The sequence below is a fragment of the Cataglyphis hispanica genome, chromosome 22, assembly GCF_021464435.1.
Source record: "Cataglyphis hispanica isolate Lineage 1 chromosome 22, ULB_Chis1_1.0, whole genome shotgun sequence".
NCBI lineage: Eukaryota > Metazoa > Arthropoda > Insecta > Hymenoptera > Formicidae > Cataglyphis > Cataglyphis hispanica.
In genome coordinates this window covers 2,118,156-2,135,199 of record NC_065975.1, presented here as the reverse complement: position 1 = coordinate 2,135,199, position 17,044 = coordinate 2,118,156, and the positions used below count along the sequence as shown (strand labels likewise).

General features: G+C 31.8%; 2 protein-coding genes across 5 annotated transcripts; both read left to right on the top strand.

The window, feature by feature from the left end:
- The first annotated feature begins 882 nt into the window (after window positions 1-882).
- Window positions 883-4,802, top strand: LOC126857621 (lipid storage droplets surface-binding protein 2-like). Of its 2 annotated transcripts, XM_050607253.1 has the most exons (5): window positions 932-1,033; window positions 1,998-2,035; window positions 2,891-3,225; window positions 3,574-3,823; window positions 3,904-4,802. In XM_050607253.1, exons 2-5 carry the CDS (start codon window positions 2,008-2,010, stop codon window positions 4,158-4,160), a joined length of 870 nt encoding a protein of 289 aa, XP_050463210.1. In that variant the 5' UTR covers window positions 932-1,033; window positions 1,998-2,007; the 3' UTR covers window positions 4,161-4,802. The 2 variants fall into 2 exon arrangements, with proteins under 2 accessions (XP_050463211.1, XP_050463210.1); XM_050607254.1 differs by lacking the exon at window positions 1,998-2,035 and having other exon boundaries at window positions 883-1,033.
- Window positions 4,803-5,312: 510 nt separating this feature from the next.
- Window positions 5,313-9,368, top strand: LOC126857624 (lipid storage droplets surface-binding protein 2-like). Of its 3 annotated transcripts, none has more exons than XM_050607260.1 (4): window positions 5,313-5,744; window positions 6,602-6,964; window positions 7,032-7,317; window positions 7,687-9,368. In XM_050607260.1, exons 2-4 carry the CDS (start codon window positions 6,653-6,655, stop codon window positions 7,923-7,925), a joined length of 837 nt encoding a protein of 278 aa, XP_050463217.1. In that variant the 5' UTR covers window positions 5,313-5,744; window positions 6,602-6,652; the 3' UTR covers window positions 7,926-9,368. The 3 variants fall into 3 exon arrangements, with proteins under 3 accessions (XP_050463217.1, XP_050463215.1, XP_050463216.1); XM_050607258.1 differs by having other exon boundaries at window positions 5,316-5,650; XM_050607259.1 differs by lacking the exon at window positions 5,313-5,744 and adding an exon at window positions 5,761-6,103.
- The last annotated feature ends 7,676 nt before the right edge of the window (window positions 9,369-17,044 follow it).

Genomic DNA, 17,044 nt, shown 5'->3' with positions numbered 1-17,044 from the left:
AATCCTCTATTTTTTTTATTTATTGGGACTGTAACAATGAACTTTATATATCTGTAATTTGAATCAATTTCTTATATGACAAGAATATAAATATGTATATTAAAATTCCAAACGTTTACATATTTATTATAATGCAATTATCCGCTCATGATCAACACATTGTTAAACATTTAATATTCTAAAATATTATCACGTATGATAAAATTTCTATTTTAATAATGGAACAACAAGAGAGAACGCATATGTGAATGCAAATATCTTCAAGTGACATTAAAAGAAAAAAAATTGCGTCAGGTTTGCACATTGGACACTGTCAAGATTTTTGTTCGTTATTCCTCGAAGGGACAACTCAGTCGACCATCACATGGTTCTCACATGCATTTGTAGAATGCAAGTAATAGTGTGACCGCCACGTCATGGATGTTGAAGAACGTTTCTTCTTTCTGCGCAGAAGCACAAATGGGATCACAGACGTACACATGTTATGCGGAACCCAACTATAAAAGTTAATTAAACTATCATATGAAATTGAATAAATAATGGTGTAATACGTAATGCATAATTCGTATTATAAAAAATAGTTAAATAATAATCTTTTCCAAAAGAAATTTTTTTTAATTAAATAAATATTTTACTTAATATTGAAATTAAGCAATGACGTAATGTTTACGTATTTATAAATAGAAATGCTAGGAAATTAAGTAACAGATAAATAATTAAATAATCTTAAATGTTATAATAAAACTGATGACATATTTTTGTGTTTCTTAATCTCTTAAATTTTTATAAATTTTTGTAATATTAAAAAAAAAATTGTATAAAGAAAAATTAAACTAAAAAGAATTTTTATTTTGTTTTCAGGGAACATTTGATGTGGACGTTACTGTTCCGGTCCCCTCTGCCTGATGGTCTCATATACTTACGAGTTCTCACATCGATATAACGCCAGTCTCGCCCGGTGCTTCGTGTAAATCGGTGATTCACAGTTGACTTTGGTGATCAACAAATTTTTTTCAACAAGTCATCCATAAACGTAAGTCTAATATAAAGTAAAACGAGAAAACAGTATGACGATACTGATCTTTAAATTTATAAAATATAGAATATATATTGACGCTATGTTAAAACTATTTTTTCATATCGTTTCTGAAAAATAATCTTACTTACTAAGAAAATGACATTATTATTACATCATATATTCAATATTATATTTTTTATTATTTTTTGCATTGCTGCTGTTACTTTGAACAAACAATTCTATGTTAATTAATTGAACGTAAAAATAGAGTAGTAGTTATAAATATATTAATAACTGTGATCTTCATTGCATTTTAAATAAGTAGTAAATATTTTAATGTAACTACATTATTCTTTATTATACACATTAATTAATGTGTAATATTTTATTGATCACATTGCATTCGTTGCGAATAACTATTCTGTTTTACGTTGTAACTTGACCTAAAGCTAGGATGAATATTTTACAACAAATATCAATAATCTTTCTTTGTAAGGGGAAGTTTATATGCTATATAGATTATCCCCGGATATAAAATTAGCACTTAAGTCAATATGTCAGATAAGTCGCGTTCTATCCATGCAAATTGCCTACTGCGTAAATAATTTTTAAATAAAAGCGCACCGTATATGCATTAGATCCATGCATATAAATTGCATCAAAAATTGTAAAACGTCGATAACAGATAGTATGTACTGCACTAATTAAAAAAAGAATTAATTTAACAGAATTTTAATTTAATCTATCAAGATAATATTATAGGAAAGAAAGAAAAAAATTAATAAAATTAAAATATAAAAAAAATGCAATCAAAGTTTTTCTATAGAAAAACATTTCAAATAAATCATGAAATATATGTGTGTTGCGCAAGTATTGAAAAAATGCTACTTATAAAGAGCGCCCTGTATATATTTTATACAGCAGCAATATAATGTAAATGCAGAATGACAGTTCACTAGTATTTTCTCATTTGTTTTAGCGGATGAATCATGTACTACGCGCATAATCTCATGATGAGTTGAGTACATTAGTGCGCATAATAAAATTCAAAGCACTTGATGTCGTATGCAATAATTTTTTTCTTTTTCGACACTGTGCAATTTCTCTTTGAGACATATTTTTACACATGCATGTCAATAAATATGTATGAGACACCAAACTAGATATATATTTACATTAATATGTATCGCGATAAATTTTCTGCGATTGTGTTCTTTTTTTTATTAATTTGCCGATCGCACACAGATATATTAAAAAAAAGATGGAGTAAATCGTAATCGGTCTCTTACATCGGTAATGATATCAAAGTACACGTCTGGCTTTACGCAAACTAGATAAACAAGTTAAATAACAAGATTGACTCATCAGTTACCGGTACGAAGATCTGTGCTCATTGCTCAGCGCATTTATATCTATATATGTTTCAATATTCGGATGTTTCAATATTCGGATGTGACAAATATTGTATATATAACTATCGTTATTTTAAAACTATTTACTTAAAATTAAAATATATATATATATATATATATATATATATATATATATATATAGAGCGTATAACCCAGTATTTATAATTATTTATTTAATTTGGATTTGCATGTATTTGATATAGTTTTGTTACATATAATTTTTATGTCACTTTAATGTTATTGAATCAATTATATTTATATTAGAAAAATGGCATAAATCAAATTTTAAAAGATAAATTATTTTAAAAAGAAATATGCAATCTTCAAAGTCTCTTTCTATAGACATGAGATCAGAATAATGAGATTATATCTTTATCAAATATTCATAAATTTGATATATGCCATTTTTGAAATCAGCAAAATTTCTAAATATCAATTTGATAAGTTGTTTATTTTGCAGAGAGAATGGCGGATTCAAATAAATCAACGCCAAATTCCGCGAGCAATCCTCGTCTTGAGGTAATAGACCGAGTAAAAAATATTCCGGTAGTTCATTCGGCGATCGAGAAGACGGGCTCTACGTATGCTTACGTTAAGGATTCCCATCATTTGGTAAATTGGGCGCTGAGCTTTGCCGAAGCAGGATTGCATTATGCAACCGCCACGGCGGTGCCGCTTACGGCTCCTTTGGCCAAGAAATTCGAAGGCCAAATCAGTGCTGTCGACCAGAAGCTATGCCAAGGGTTAGACATTGTCGAAGAAAAAGTTCCAATCGTAAAGAAACCACCTCAGCAGGTAACGGTTATAAAAACCTGCTCTCTCTTTTAATTCTCGGACGACATAATGTTTGATAGCTGCATAAATCTCTGAATTTACATTTAAAATATCCGTAGTAAAATTTTTTATTATTTAAAAAAAATTTTTTACTTAGAATTTAATTTTATTATATCTTATTAATTTTATTATATTTTTTAAATCTCTTTCTGAAAAGATTAATAAAAAAAATAAAATATAAAAATAAATAGACAAATATAATAAAAATAAAAATAATGAATTTGTGTAAAAAAATTTTTAATTCATTTATAGTACTTGTTTAACTAATCATAAAATTAATTATTAAAAATATAACATTTGTATTTGCAGATTTACGACGCGGCTAAAGCGGTTATGAGCAGCTCCTTGCAGCCAACCATTGACAAATTGAACGCGGCAAAAGAATCAGCCACGCAACAGGCATCTACGCTGAAGGAGATCAGTATAGCTAAGGCGAACGAGCTTCTAAATACACAATGCGGTACCATAGCTGTACAAGGCATTGACAACACCAGTTGTCTTGTTAATCGTCTATTAGATTATTATTTTCCGCCTGTAGAAGAAGAGGAAGATGCGCCAAGTATGTTCTAAGAAATTTCACAAACTTTTGCGCTATTAGACCGGATACTGTTCTTAATGACGATAATGATTATATTGCAGCTCCAATCTCAGCAGACGAGAATAAAGTGCTTCACGCGGTGCAAACAATCGGTCAACTGTCGACAAAAACTGCTAATCGCGTTTATCATTCCGTTGCTGCGCAGTTGAGGACAGTGAAGAAGGAAGATGTGGCGACATACATATCCAGCGTAGTATCTATTCTTCATCTCACGCATTTTTTAAATTCTGGTCAAAAGGAGACGGATGACAACCAGGCAGATAGCCCAACAGAAAAAAAAGATGAGGAAAAGAAATAAGCTCAAAGTCCACTTAATTCGTTTTCATCATCGCAATTTGATGTACAATTTATATTAATCCATTCACACTGTAGGATTTTTAAATATTTAGAGAATCATAAAATAACGTGCAAATTTTTCATTTAAAAATTTAATGTGTGTTTTATATACAACACTTATTTTGAAGTTTTTTTAATAATTCTTTTAAAAGAATTTTATTAAAAATACGCCAAAAACGCACGAAAAAATAATATTTTTTATGGGTAATATTATTAGAATTCTGTGACAAAGTTGAAAATGATTTATTAGCTCTTTCGAATATATGTTTTTAATATTCTATAATATACGTAAGTCACATAATTCTGTGGTCAACAATAAGTCATATAGTTTTGCCTCCCTAATATTTCTTATGTAAAACTTTTTATATTGATGGAAACTGCAACAAACACACACACACACATTTCGCTGATTTAGAATTATTTTCACGAGAAACAAAAATTTTTCTAGTTATTGGTTAATACATAATATATAAACGTAATTTAAACATCACGAAACATATCATTTTAAAGGACTGTTACAAATATTTATAAGAAATAAAAGCAAATATATATTTTGTAAAACATTCTGATATATACCATATAAAATATAATATAAAAAAATGTATATATATGTTTCATTTAATCTGAAAAGTATGAATTGAATGAAAACCATCCGAGAGATTAAAGAATCCAACCGAGAGATTAATTCTTTAATCTTCTGATTAAAGAAAAATAAAGCTTGCTTGATAAAAAGATCAAAAATAGAATAATTCTTTGGTAGGTAAATGAAATAATAAAAATTTATAATGCAAAACCTTTAATTTAAACATATATATTAGGTTGATTAGTGTGATACACCCAATAAAAATAGCAAAATTAAAACGTTTAAAATTATTAACTTTTTATATGTTTATTTTACAGAAAGTGATTTATTCACAAATATAATGTTGATTTAAATAATGAAAAGTCAAATAATGTTTTTAAGGTTCATATTTTCTTTTAAATAAATAAAAAATAAATAAAAATTGTTAAGTCTGAATACAATGAAACGTTTGAAAGAATAAATTTTACTACGTTTTATCCCAAGAGACCAGTTGGATCAATATGTCTTTGTCTGTAGACTGCCTCAGTTGTCAGTTTACCGACAAACGATTGCTCCGAAATAAAACCATATCGAGAAATCTTGACAGCAGCGGCGTAATCTCGTGGTAGAGAACCGTATCTCAACTCGATATCGGGTGGGTGAAAAATGACAGCAAGTAAGCAGATCTCACTTGTGTAAAAGTGTATAAATAATTGTGCTTGCGCTTCATCGCAGTAAACAAATTTTGAAGTGAAATGAATCAGAGATCAAGGTGCAGTGCTTGTGAGGGATAGCGAGAGGAAGAGAGAGAAGAGCAAGAAGGGGAACATACAAAGCCATAGGGCAGCTTAAAGGGAAGCTCGCGTCCAGTCGCGCAGATCGTTAGTCAGGTAAGTGTCAACCGATCGATTTCCTTTGTTGAGCCATATCGGAAGGGAGGGGGAGCACCTGTCAATTCGCATCTATGACATTGATCTTGAGAACGTACGTTTCTATAATTGACTCACATGTTGCTATCGATCGGGTGCACAACAATGAGACGTAGTAGTCGCGCGCATTTCTACGATGCTCGCTGATGCTTTGTGCTCCAATCATGTCGTGATATTATTTTTACTCAGTGTGTGTGTGTGTGGGTATGTGTATGTACGTATATGTGTGTGTGTTTAAATGTCCTTCTTTTTTCTTTTTTTCCTTGGCAAACGCTATGCTTACTTGAATTTCAATTAGTATAAGCTTTGAATGGAATGCCTTAACGGATAGTCCGAGTTATTGCTCCAAGTTATTCTGAGTTATCGTGATTGGAATAATGTCATAATGATACGTATTATGATGCAACATTGACGGTAAGAAATGTCTTGTTTTGACTACAACAATTCAGTAAATTTGCACATGTAAAAACGCGCGACACGTAACTCTTCTATGTTTTTTCTGTGATGTATTATATTTTCGTAAATAATTTACACATAATAAAACTTAAAAATAAAATTAAATGTAAATAAAACTAATGCTCATGTTTCGTATAATTTCTATTATTTCTCGCGAATAAAGACTTTATTTAAAAAAATAAAATAAAATTTATAATTTAACAAATTATATCTTTCTAGCTATATTTTATAAACTATAATTTATATATAAAATTTCTGTTTGAAAATTATTTATGAACATTGAAAATTTTGTAGGCTATATAAAAGAGAGATATAAAGATATTAGATATTTTTTTTTTATGTATGATACAGAAGCAGATTTATAAAAAGGAATGGGATTTTTATCCCATGTCATATTCTTAAGTCTAATAATATAATATTTTTTATTCAGACTTCAATCTCATTTTTTTATTACAGGTTTGCTATCACAGGGACCATTTTTATCCATGAAAAAGAGATCTTGGTTTGATGACAATCATGGAAACAGAACTCCTAGATCAATTTTACCGAATTCAAGCTGTCGATCGTGCACGTAAAATACCCAGTGTGAATTATTTATGGGATAAATCTACGGAGGTGTACGAACGTGTAAAAGGCACAAACACATTTTTGAACTGGGCCTTTCACACTGTTGAAAGTGTGGTGAATACAATGATAGAAAAATCTTTGCCAGTCGCTAGATTGATGGAGAAACCAATTTATACCCTGGATAAAACATTATGCCAGGGCATTGATTTTGTTGAAGTAAATCTTCCTATAATTAAAGAAGAACCTAAACAGGTAATATTTTTTTATTTACAAAATATATGTACTGTCCACAATATTCTGTATATGTTTCTTTTCACAGATTTTAGATCGCACCAAATCTATCGTATCCAAACGTCTTCGTCCCGCAGTTAAAACTTTTACCGATCTAAAGCAAGAAACCAAGCAAAGAGTGAGAGTTATGACTTTACTTACGTATTACAAAGTCCATTATTTACGCGTTTATAGTTGGCAACAAGCGGACAAAGTCATGTCAACTGAAACAGGTATCAATATTTTAAAGACTGTCGATAACACGACTGATTTTGCTGAAATTATGCTTGACAAGTACTTACCTCCATCAGAAGAAGAAATTCACATTAATACAGGTAATATATATATATGTTTTTTTATTTCTTTAATTATTTTAAAATTTTAAATGTGCAATTTATATATAATAATATTGCAATTTTTAATATTAAATGCATGATTGATATACTTGAAATAGAATAAGTATAATTTAAAAAAAATATAAATTTAAAAAGAATATTATATTATACTAAAATAAAAATGTATAAAAAAACGCGATTTTTCTAAGACACTTATATAGATGCAAACCGTACAAAGTTAATGTCAATTACAATTAATTTTAACAAAACACGCATATGTTAAAAAAATATTGTGCATTAAAATAATTGTATAGTGAATTAATCAAAGGGAATCTTCTTTCAAAAATTATAATCTATTTATATTTACAGAGAAATTATGTAGCGAACACGTTAAGCTTCATCACACAATGGAAAGACTATACGAATTTAGTAACCGAGCTTGGCGACGTATTTACTATGCAATGATGGAAAGACTGCAGCATATGTATAAGATAGAGATACTCATTTTGGTATTACACGTGCTTGTGGTCATCCAAGCAATCAAGTTCTTGGAATCAATTGTGAATTTGATATTTAAATTATTCAGCGATTGCATTTTTTCATATTAGAAGCACACGCTCTAGTCTGCAATAATCACGTATGCAACAGCACTTAAGAAATGAGATTATTTTTTTATCACTTTTGCAAAAGTTATGTCCGACGCGGGATATTTTACTTGCAAACTGCGAATTTTACTTAATATGAACGCCGTGAAACACGTGACCATTCGTGGAATAATTTCACGGTTCAGAATGGATTAAAAAGAAGCGGTACTTTCTCAGCCATGATATACGATACCGTTTCTCATAATATTCTGTATTTGCATATTTCCGGCATTTTATATAACTCCGACTGTCGTTTGTTAAAACAAAAAATCGATTTATTTTTAAAAGAAAGATGAATCTCGAAAATATATATTCATAAATAAATTGTATAGAGAGAGTTCTTCATGATCAGAATGTTCTAATGCATTTTTTATATATTATATATTAAAGTCTAAATTAATTAATCCCGTAATAACGGTAATAAAATAAAAATATAATTCCGTTTATTTAATTCGGACTATCGCGATTCTGATTTATACGTACTTAAAACCTAATGAATTTTGTACATAAAGCAAGTAAATGAAAAAAAAAACTATGAAATGTTTCATGGATTTTGTGATAAAATGGGATTTAAAATTTAATCGAAAGAAAAAAGAAACGTGAAACGTTGTGTATATTTTTAAACATTTCCACTGTATCGAATTTTAAATACGCGATAAAGATTAAAAATATATATATTTAACTACTATGTTACACACATTCAAATCTTTAATCTAGTTAATAATGGAGAAATAACATATTCCAGTAATGCTGGTCAAGTTGTTATTACGTTGTATATTCGCGGGGACGAATCATCAAAGTGATTATCGTTATTCTTATTTTGAGAATGTAGCACGATATTTTCCAAGATTTGTTCACATGCTTAAATGTCTACATAAATAACTACGTTTTTCATACCCTGTTATATATCGTGTGATTACACAGGCATAAGTACTCGAAAAGCGTGGTATTTGCACATGACAGCTTAATATTTTATTTTTACTGAGTTTGTCATTCAGATCTTGTGTAAAATCTGTGTTTTCTACAAAAATAGATTATTTAGTAAAGTGATAATTAATCTTAAATATAATCGATATCCCAAGAGAGAGAATAAATAACAATCTTGTTATATAGTTAAGATAAATATTAGTATCTTGACATAATACAATGTGTGTCCAATGTTAATTGCGAATGTCGAATTAAAAGGAAAAGCTGAAAATTAATATTTTAACGATATAACGACTGTGATGAAACAAAAAATTGTCATTTATGCTCATATTATATTATATCATATAATATTATCTTAATTTTCTAACAAATCCAATAATATATAAGCATCATAAATTGAGCATTAAATATAAATACGTATAAAATATATTTTACATTTGATGTAATTATATAATAGAATAAAAATATATTTTAAAAATATATATTTTAAAATTATTTAAAATATATTTTAAAAATTATAAAAGATATATTTTATAAATATAATACAAAAAAATGTACGTATATATATATATATATATTGCATTAAGATAGACTATAATTATACAATAGAGCGCAAAAGTTTGTAAAGTTTAATAATGGAAGTTCCATATTCATTAACAAATGTTCAGCTGTTCTGCGATTTTTTTATAAATGCTTTTTATTTTTTGTTTAAAGATAGCCGAGACACACGCGTAACTTAAGCCATTCTATTCTGGTAGAGACATATTATTCTGACAATGCTAATAGCAAAGTCGGAGACACATATTCTGTTTCAACAGAATGCATGCGAGAACAACTGTACGTAAATTGTCTCAATGCATCAACCGCCTAGATAGGGGATTGTTTTCGTCGCGAAAGCGAACTTCCGCTTTCTATTGTAACAAAACGATATATTACTCATAAACGGACATGATTGCACATAATTGTACATTAATGATGATGATATGAGAATCTACGAATTATTTTTGTTCTTGTTTTCTTCTCTGTACTTACTAATGCATTTATAAAAAAAAAATGTATAACAAAAAATATATATATATTAAAGATATTATACCTGCCATTAAAAAATATATACTCTTTATATTTTTCTGTATGTATCGTGTATTAATCCTGTTTTCGACACTCGCACTTAAGTAGCCCTGTGCAGACAATCTTAAGATCGTTAAGATGAAATAGACGTAAATAGCCAAGGTAAAATCCGACTGACCGCTTTTTTTAAACGAGCCATTTCTCAGAAGGAGAGTCTGGCTCGAGCCAGGGAGATAAGGGGTTGCCAGGGCATTGGAGAAACGAGAGTGTATTTTTCTGATGTCAGTGTCGGAGCATTTATCACATTCTCCCCTGCCACGACCTGCGGAAAACGGGAATGAAGCGACATGATGGAATCGCATATATGCGGAACGTCCGGTAAACTTACAGCGGGAAGATACGCGCAAGTGTGGAGCTAAATCCGACGAGGCCCAGCGAGGCTCGCCCCACCTTCATCACGATTTCTTCATGGTCGTTTCACACTTAATCCCGTTGCAACCGAAGGCTCGGATGAATATGATCGAGTCGAGATTAGCACGCAACTGCCACGAGCATTTTTCATCAAATAAAAGATGACTTTATAGCTCGATAGAAAAGCAAGTCGTAAAGAGAGAAATTTTTTAATATTATATACATATCAATAATACATATGAATAATACATATCAACTTTACTTGACCGAAATTAATATAATGTATTATTATAAGATAGATTTTTAATATTAGATTAGGATTTTAAACTCTTTTAATGTTAAATAGCAAAGCTAGGTATTAAAAAAGATCCTTGTTTACAATAATAGATGTTTTTAGATATAAAATATTTTTCATTCTGTCTTTTTTTTTCTCAATGATAATATTTTTTTCAACATCCAACCTTCAAACAAAATATCTTGATATTTATGCTAGAAACGCGTCTGCTTGCTTGTCACTATTCATTAAAGTTTATCCTTTATTATGTTTTGTAAAACGCAGTATCGTGTCCGTGGTTTATGCAAACGTAATGGACAATATAACGTCACATTAATCATCGGAAGTCGACGCGCGTTTCTCTATGCCTCTTAAAACGTCATCCTTCCTGCCGGCCTCATCGCGCAGCGCGTCTGCTGAATTTGCGAACGGACGGACGACGTCTTTTCATTAACGTGCTCGCAGATAATCCCGACGTGTACTACTGCCTGGCCACATATGATGCACGCTGCAACTTTCTCGAGGAATGCGGTTTGATGGGTGTAGCGTTGCGAAAAGAGAAAGAAATGACCATTTAATGCTGAAGCCGCGCTGCTTACGTACATATTACGTTGAGTTGCAACGTGTGTGAAAGGTACTTCGGAAAAGTGAAGATAAAGTTTTGCGACAGAGAATCACAGAGGTTCTCAAACATTTTAATCTAGTCTTGTTTGATATTTCAAAAATCATCAATCGTTTTAATACGAACTGTTAAAATAGAATAAATTAATATAACGTGAAAATCAAATATAAAAATTCTCTTTATTTTTTATTAAAATTATACTTTGACAGTTTTATATTTTCAACGAATATACCAATAAGCTTTTTCTGATGCAAACAATTTTTCTTCTTCCTTTAGTTCTTAAATATTCTCACATGGCCTTTAGCTTTTAAAAAAAATATATGTTTATCATATAAATGTGATATTAACAAGTTTAAATAAAAATATTTTATTAGAAATAAAGAGAAAAATATTGTATTAGTTTTGATATTATTTAATATAATATTTAAATATACGATGAATCAATATATGTATATGTAATAAATCAAACATTAATTATTAAAATTAATGGAGGAAAATAATAGTGCGTAAATAAATGCAAAAAAAGAGAAAGAAAGAGAATAATAGATTTTAAATATATTCTGTACCATTAAAAATGTGTTAGTTTTTATAGAAATAAAAAAAATATCTTATTAAACTTTATTTAAAGTTAATAATCGCAAAGATTATATCAAGAATCATTAAGTTTAAAAACCATCCCTTTAGTTTTCGATATTTCCGATAGTTTCAAAATTATCAATTTTCGAATTTCTTTTCCTTCACGCAAGATTATCTAACTACAATTTCTCAGATTTTTAGAAAATTTGAAGACTTTCAAGACTCACTAAAATTAATTCAATAATTAATACGTAATGTCATCAATTTTAATATCTCAAAAACATCGATGTAAAATAGAAAAATATCCTATCACTTTTGCTTTTTAAGGTACGCAATTTCGCAAGTGTAAATAGGTAAAAGCACGTCGCATAAAAGCAATCCGCAAAACTTCGTCGCAGACTCTCGGTGTTACGGTCCACGGTTCAATCAACGACACCAGAGTGCCGGCTGAAAAACATCGGGAACAAGTAGCAGTTCGCACGTGAGTAAATCATCGGGCACTCTCACAGCCGTCCACACGTATGGTAACGCTGGGATGCGGACGCACGTGTGTTTCCGAGTTTTCGCCGGTCGCGTAAACAGCTTCTTGCCGGGCCAACGCGCGTTTCCCGGGGGCTGCGGGCCGTTTTAGAAACTATAATGGATTATGGAAGGCGGTCTGGCGGTCTCAGCGATGGTACGGTTGGTTATATAGGCGGCAAGGAGGGCTTCCGTACCCGCTGAAAGATCTATGGCGGGTCGGTAGATAAGCTATGCTTCATAAGCAGAGATGTTATCTTCATAAAAGCCGCAGGTCGATGCCTTCTTCCGCCGTATACCTCGGTAGTCGGGTCGTATCGTTTACTATGTGTACGCCAGTGAGATACGCTATGCTCGTATCTATGCAGCTATTTACCGATATACAGATCCGTGTATACCGGATAAACGGTATGTTGATGGATCTCTCAAGCGAGTTGAAATTGATCTTTGTAGGAAAAACGTTTATCGTATACGTGCTACATCTTTTATATGTACACGCTCCCAAATTGAGAAGATATTTGTTTAGAAATATGTTACTTAAAAAAATTTTGTTTCCAATTAATTTTTGGAGAAAACTTCGCGCACACATCTCTTCCATGTAGCTGGTCTAAGATAATCTTTTCTTCGTATATAGTCGTTTTTTATTTTTCGACTTTGCTATGCAATTTTTTCCCCATTATAATCATAACTGTGCTGCCGTCCACGACCCCGTATTCTTTATTGTACGCGTCGTGCATGAAATAAACTTTTGTAGTTTGCACCTGTAGCGTTCTTTATCCGACCAGGTCGACACCTTACTGTATACATGTAACGCGTGCCTTTTCATCGCGGTCTTGCTTCGACGGTCTTTCTCCCCTTTTTGTACCGCGCGGCGCGACCAACGATGACTACGACCGCTCGGAGAACGGCGGATACGGTTCTTGGATAGGATCCAAAATGTGGACGGAGGAATCGGTTTCGGTTTCGCATAACAGCGAAACCGCGAAGCTCGCTGTAAATAGTCGTATTTAAAAAAAAGCCGCGTCCGCCGGGTGGCGATAAATGTTTCAACGAATGATGCTGCATAAAGCCGGGATTGCTCGTTCTTCTGAATTGTTCCTTTAACTCTACGCTGTCCGCTTGGAAATAAATGAAATTTTAATAGATGAGATTTTTTTTCGCACCACCGGAACTTTTAATGAACCGCAAGCCGGCCGACGTGACGTCGCCTCCGGAAAAGTAAGAATGTCTATATATCTTGAACGGACATCGATAATCCAGATGGAAATATACGAAAAGTACCTTTTCATGATACGCGAAATTTAGAAGATACTTCAATTTGTGTCCTCGTATATTATTTTGTCTTATTTAAACATTTTATTTCCACTCTTTTTATATACTAATGATTAAGAGAAATCTTATATCATATTAAAAAGATATTAAATAAAATTTGATAATTTTTGATATTTTTTTATTATTTAAAAATATAAAAAAATTTTATCTATTTTTACTCCGTATTTTTTTATTATACATGTTATCATCCCGCGCGCAAAATACATTTTTTCATATCCACAATTATACGAATCGTAAGATTGTAATGTGTATTGTAACATGCAACAGAGTTATTATCGAAAATTACACTTCACATTTTGCTTGCCATACTTTTCCATCTCTCCTATATTCAAGACGCCGGTTATAACGGCGTACTTATGAATATGCTATTTTCCAGTGCCGACGCGTATACTATTCTTGAGTGATCAATACTGGATGCAACGGCCGAGTCACTGGGAGTTAGAATCGATACCCTATCGTGCTTTTACCGCGGATCTGGTAATATCTTCGATTCGTTTTTGCAAATGCAGTAATGCGAATTCGATAACGTCGAAGAAAACCGACTTATATATGTCTGTGCGTCTCGTATTTTTGCATTGCAACACTATCAATCATCTTGTTGAAAGTACTATTTAAATTGTAGAAGCTCTAACGCGATGTACAACAAAATTGCAAAATTTCGACAATCACTTTAAATAATTTATTTTACAAATAATTTTTTTCTCTAAAATGTGCGATTAAAAAAAAGGAAATATATTTTTTAATTGAAATAAAATTTAATTAAATCTAATGTATAATTATAATATTCCAACATATATCGAGCGTCTGCTATTTAAACAAACAAATATCGATATATTGCTTTGATAAAAAATTTAATTTATGTATTATTTTATCACACGTGTTAAATATATTAATTTCTGTATGTTTAAAAAATTAATAAAATAATGTTTTCTTCTTTTGGTTACATAATTATTAACAATTAATAGATATGTATAAAACAGAATATTTTTTTATCTTAAACGCTAGAAAAATTGTGCAATGTGATATAAAATTGCAAATGCCATAAATATTCATTGAATATAATTAATTGCACAAAGCAATTATAATACATTAGTCTGTATATATAAATCAATATGTTCCTTGTATATTGTGAACTGGTGTAAAAACTATTCGTAATTCAGTTGTGCTTCTCTACCAACGTTTTTTTTTTTTTCGAGGGCAGTTTAATCCCGCTACGAATGTGTAATTAAAATTTGCGCGAGCTTGCGGTTATTATGCGTGGGGAATCCGCTGACACGTAAAATCATGCAAAATGTTGAGCGTAAAAGCTTTACCGTTAGCTCGTCTCTGAACAGCGTACTGGTTAATGCACTGGAAGTGAAATAACAGTTGTCCCAATTTGAATCCGGGAGTATATGGGAGACAAATGTCGTTAAAGTCAATGATAATAAAAAAGAGAAAGTATCTATGGAAATATATGCGGTATATAAATCGAGACAAATATAAAGACTCTGGGTGGTGGTGGTGGTGCGTCGTTCAGATATCCGAAAACTGTCTGCGAAAATCGTATACATGATAATCTATCTACGCTGCTAATGTTAATCGATAATGACATATCACCGATGTCAACATACGATTTCTATTAACGGTAACGCGTAAAATAAACATACTTTTGTTTTCCTGAGTTTTTGTCTTTTATATCGTCCCTACACATTGATGTTACGACGCTACGCGTACTTTCGCCGCGACAAATTGTGAGGATCGATAGAAGCCTCCCAACCCTCAGTGCTGTGTGTGTATATATCCACCGCTCTCCCCTATACCTCTCTCTCTCTCTCTCTCTCTCTACTCTATTTAATATTTATTTATTCAAATATTCGTCGTGGCGGGCCGTTTCCACGTGTGTGCAACGTCGACGGCGGTACTCTGCGCCGTGACATTCGCCGCATCGACGGAATTTTACATTTTTTTTCCATGGACTTGGGCTTATGGTCACGTCGACGCTTTCCACCCGTTTCGTTCTGCGATTAATACGCGACGCAATATATTCGTGCGTAGCAGAAAACCTCGATGCAAATGTAAAACTGTAGCGATCGTCGGTTTTAAGATCGTTGAGCTGCTACACTCCTTTCTTTATTCGTATGTATTATTTTCAAATGTGTATTGTCTTTTCTCTCTTCCTTTAATATTTGCCGTTTTTCTTTAATTTTTATAATTATATTTGACTTTGCATCTCAAGAACGCAGAAAGAATTTACTAGTTGAGAAAACCGACATCGGAAAGTTTTCCAATTCTCTTTATTTCTAGCAACTCGTTTCTTAATTCATTTAACAGTCGAGAATTAATTTACAACTTTGGTACTTGCTTTGTATTAACAAAGATAATTCCGATATTATGGAAAAGAAAAAAAGGAAGAGAGAGAGAGAGAGAGAGAGAGGAATTAATGTTTTCTGAATGCATTGCATTAAGTGATCGCATGATGCTTTCCGCGCTCGACTTCACAATTCCAAATGATGTTAAAATCATTATTAGGACTGCTATCACTTAGTCGGGCGTAAACTTCCTCGTGTAAAAACTTAAGATCGACGAACAGTCGCGAAAAGTCGCGAAACCGACGACGAAGCGGAAGAAACTTTCTTGCCGTCCTACTCGGTAGCGTTAACGCTGCGGTAACGCGTCATCGCCGTTATCGGAAACCTTTAACAGGGCCTTCGGGTCTGTTAGGAGTGACGCCTGTATTAATTTGTTCCCATAGTCGTGGCGGAAAGCTCTCGGGAAAAAGAAAAAAAAAACAAACAAAAAAAAAACGCGATGGACCATGGGGGACGAGAAGGGAAGGAGAAGGGGAAGAAGCTCGGACGATGGCCGCGAGCACTTCCGCAGACAATTTATTTGGCCGGTCGGAACGATCAAACTTTTTCCCCCATGTGAAAAATAACACCGCCGAAAGAGCGTCCTGCTGGAACAACGGGATCCGCTGGACGCCGCGCGGCCGGAATGTAAGGCTGATTGTGAGAAACGAAAACTCCCTCTTGATGGCTTTCGTCGCTTTCCCACAGTAACCCCTATCTCGAAGTATAACGGAAAAAACTGCGGTAACTTGGATGGATATTAAGGACGCGTATAGTTGTCGCAGTTTATAAGTCTTTTTTGTTTTTTTAGATATTATATTTTTGTTTGCCTCTTTATTCCGGAATAAACTACACAGCACCAAAGCGCATTGATGAATAAAAGGGTGCTCTCATTAATATCTAGTTCTTAAACAATTTACGTGTGTGTTAATACAATGATAAATATTATTGATGCGTATTGTTCGTAATTATTGATACAAATAAATAATTCATTGCGTTAATTATATAATTTGTTTAATCAAGT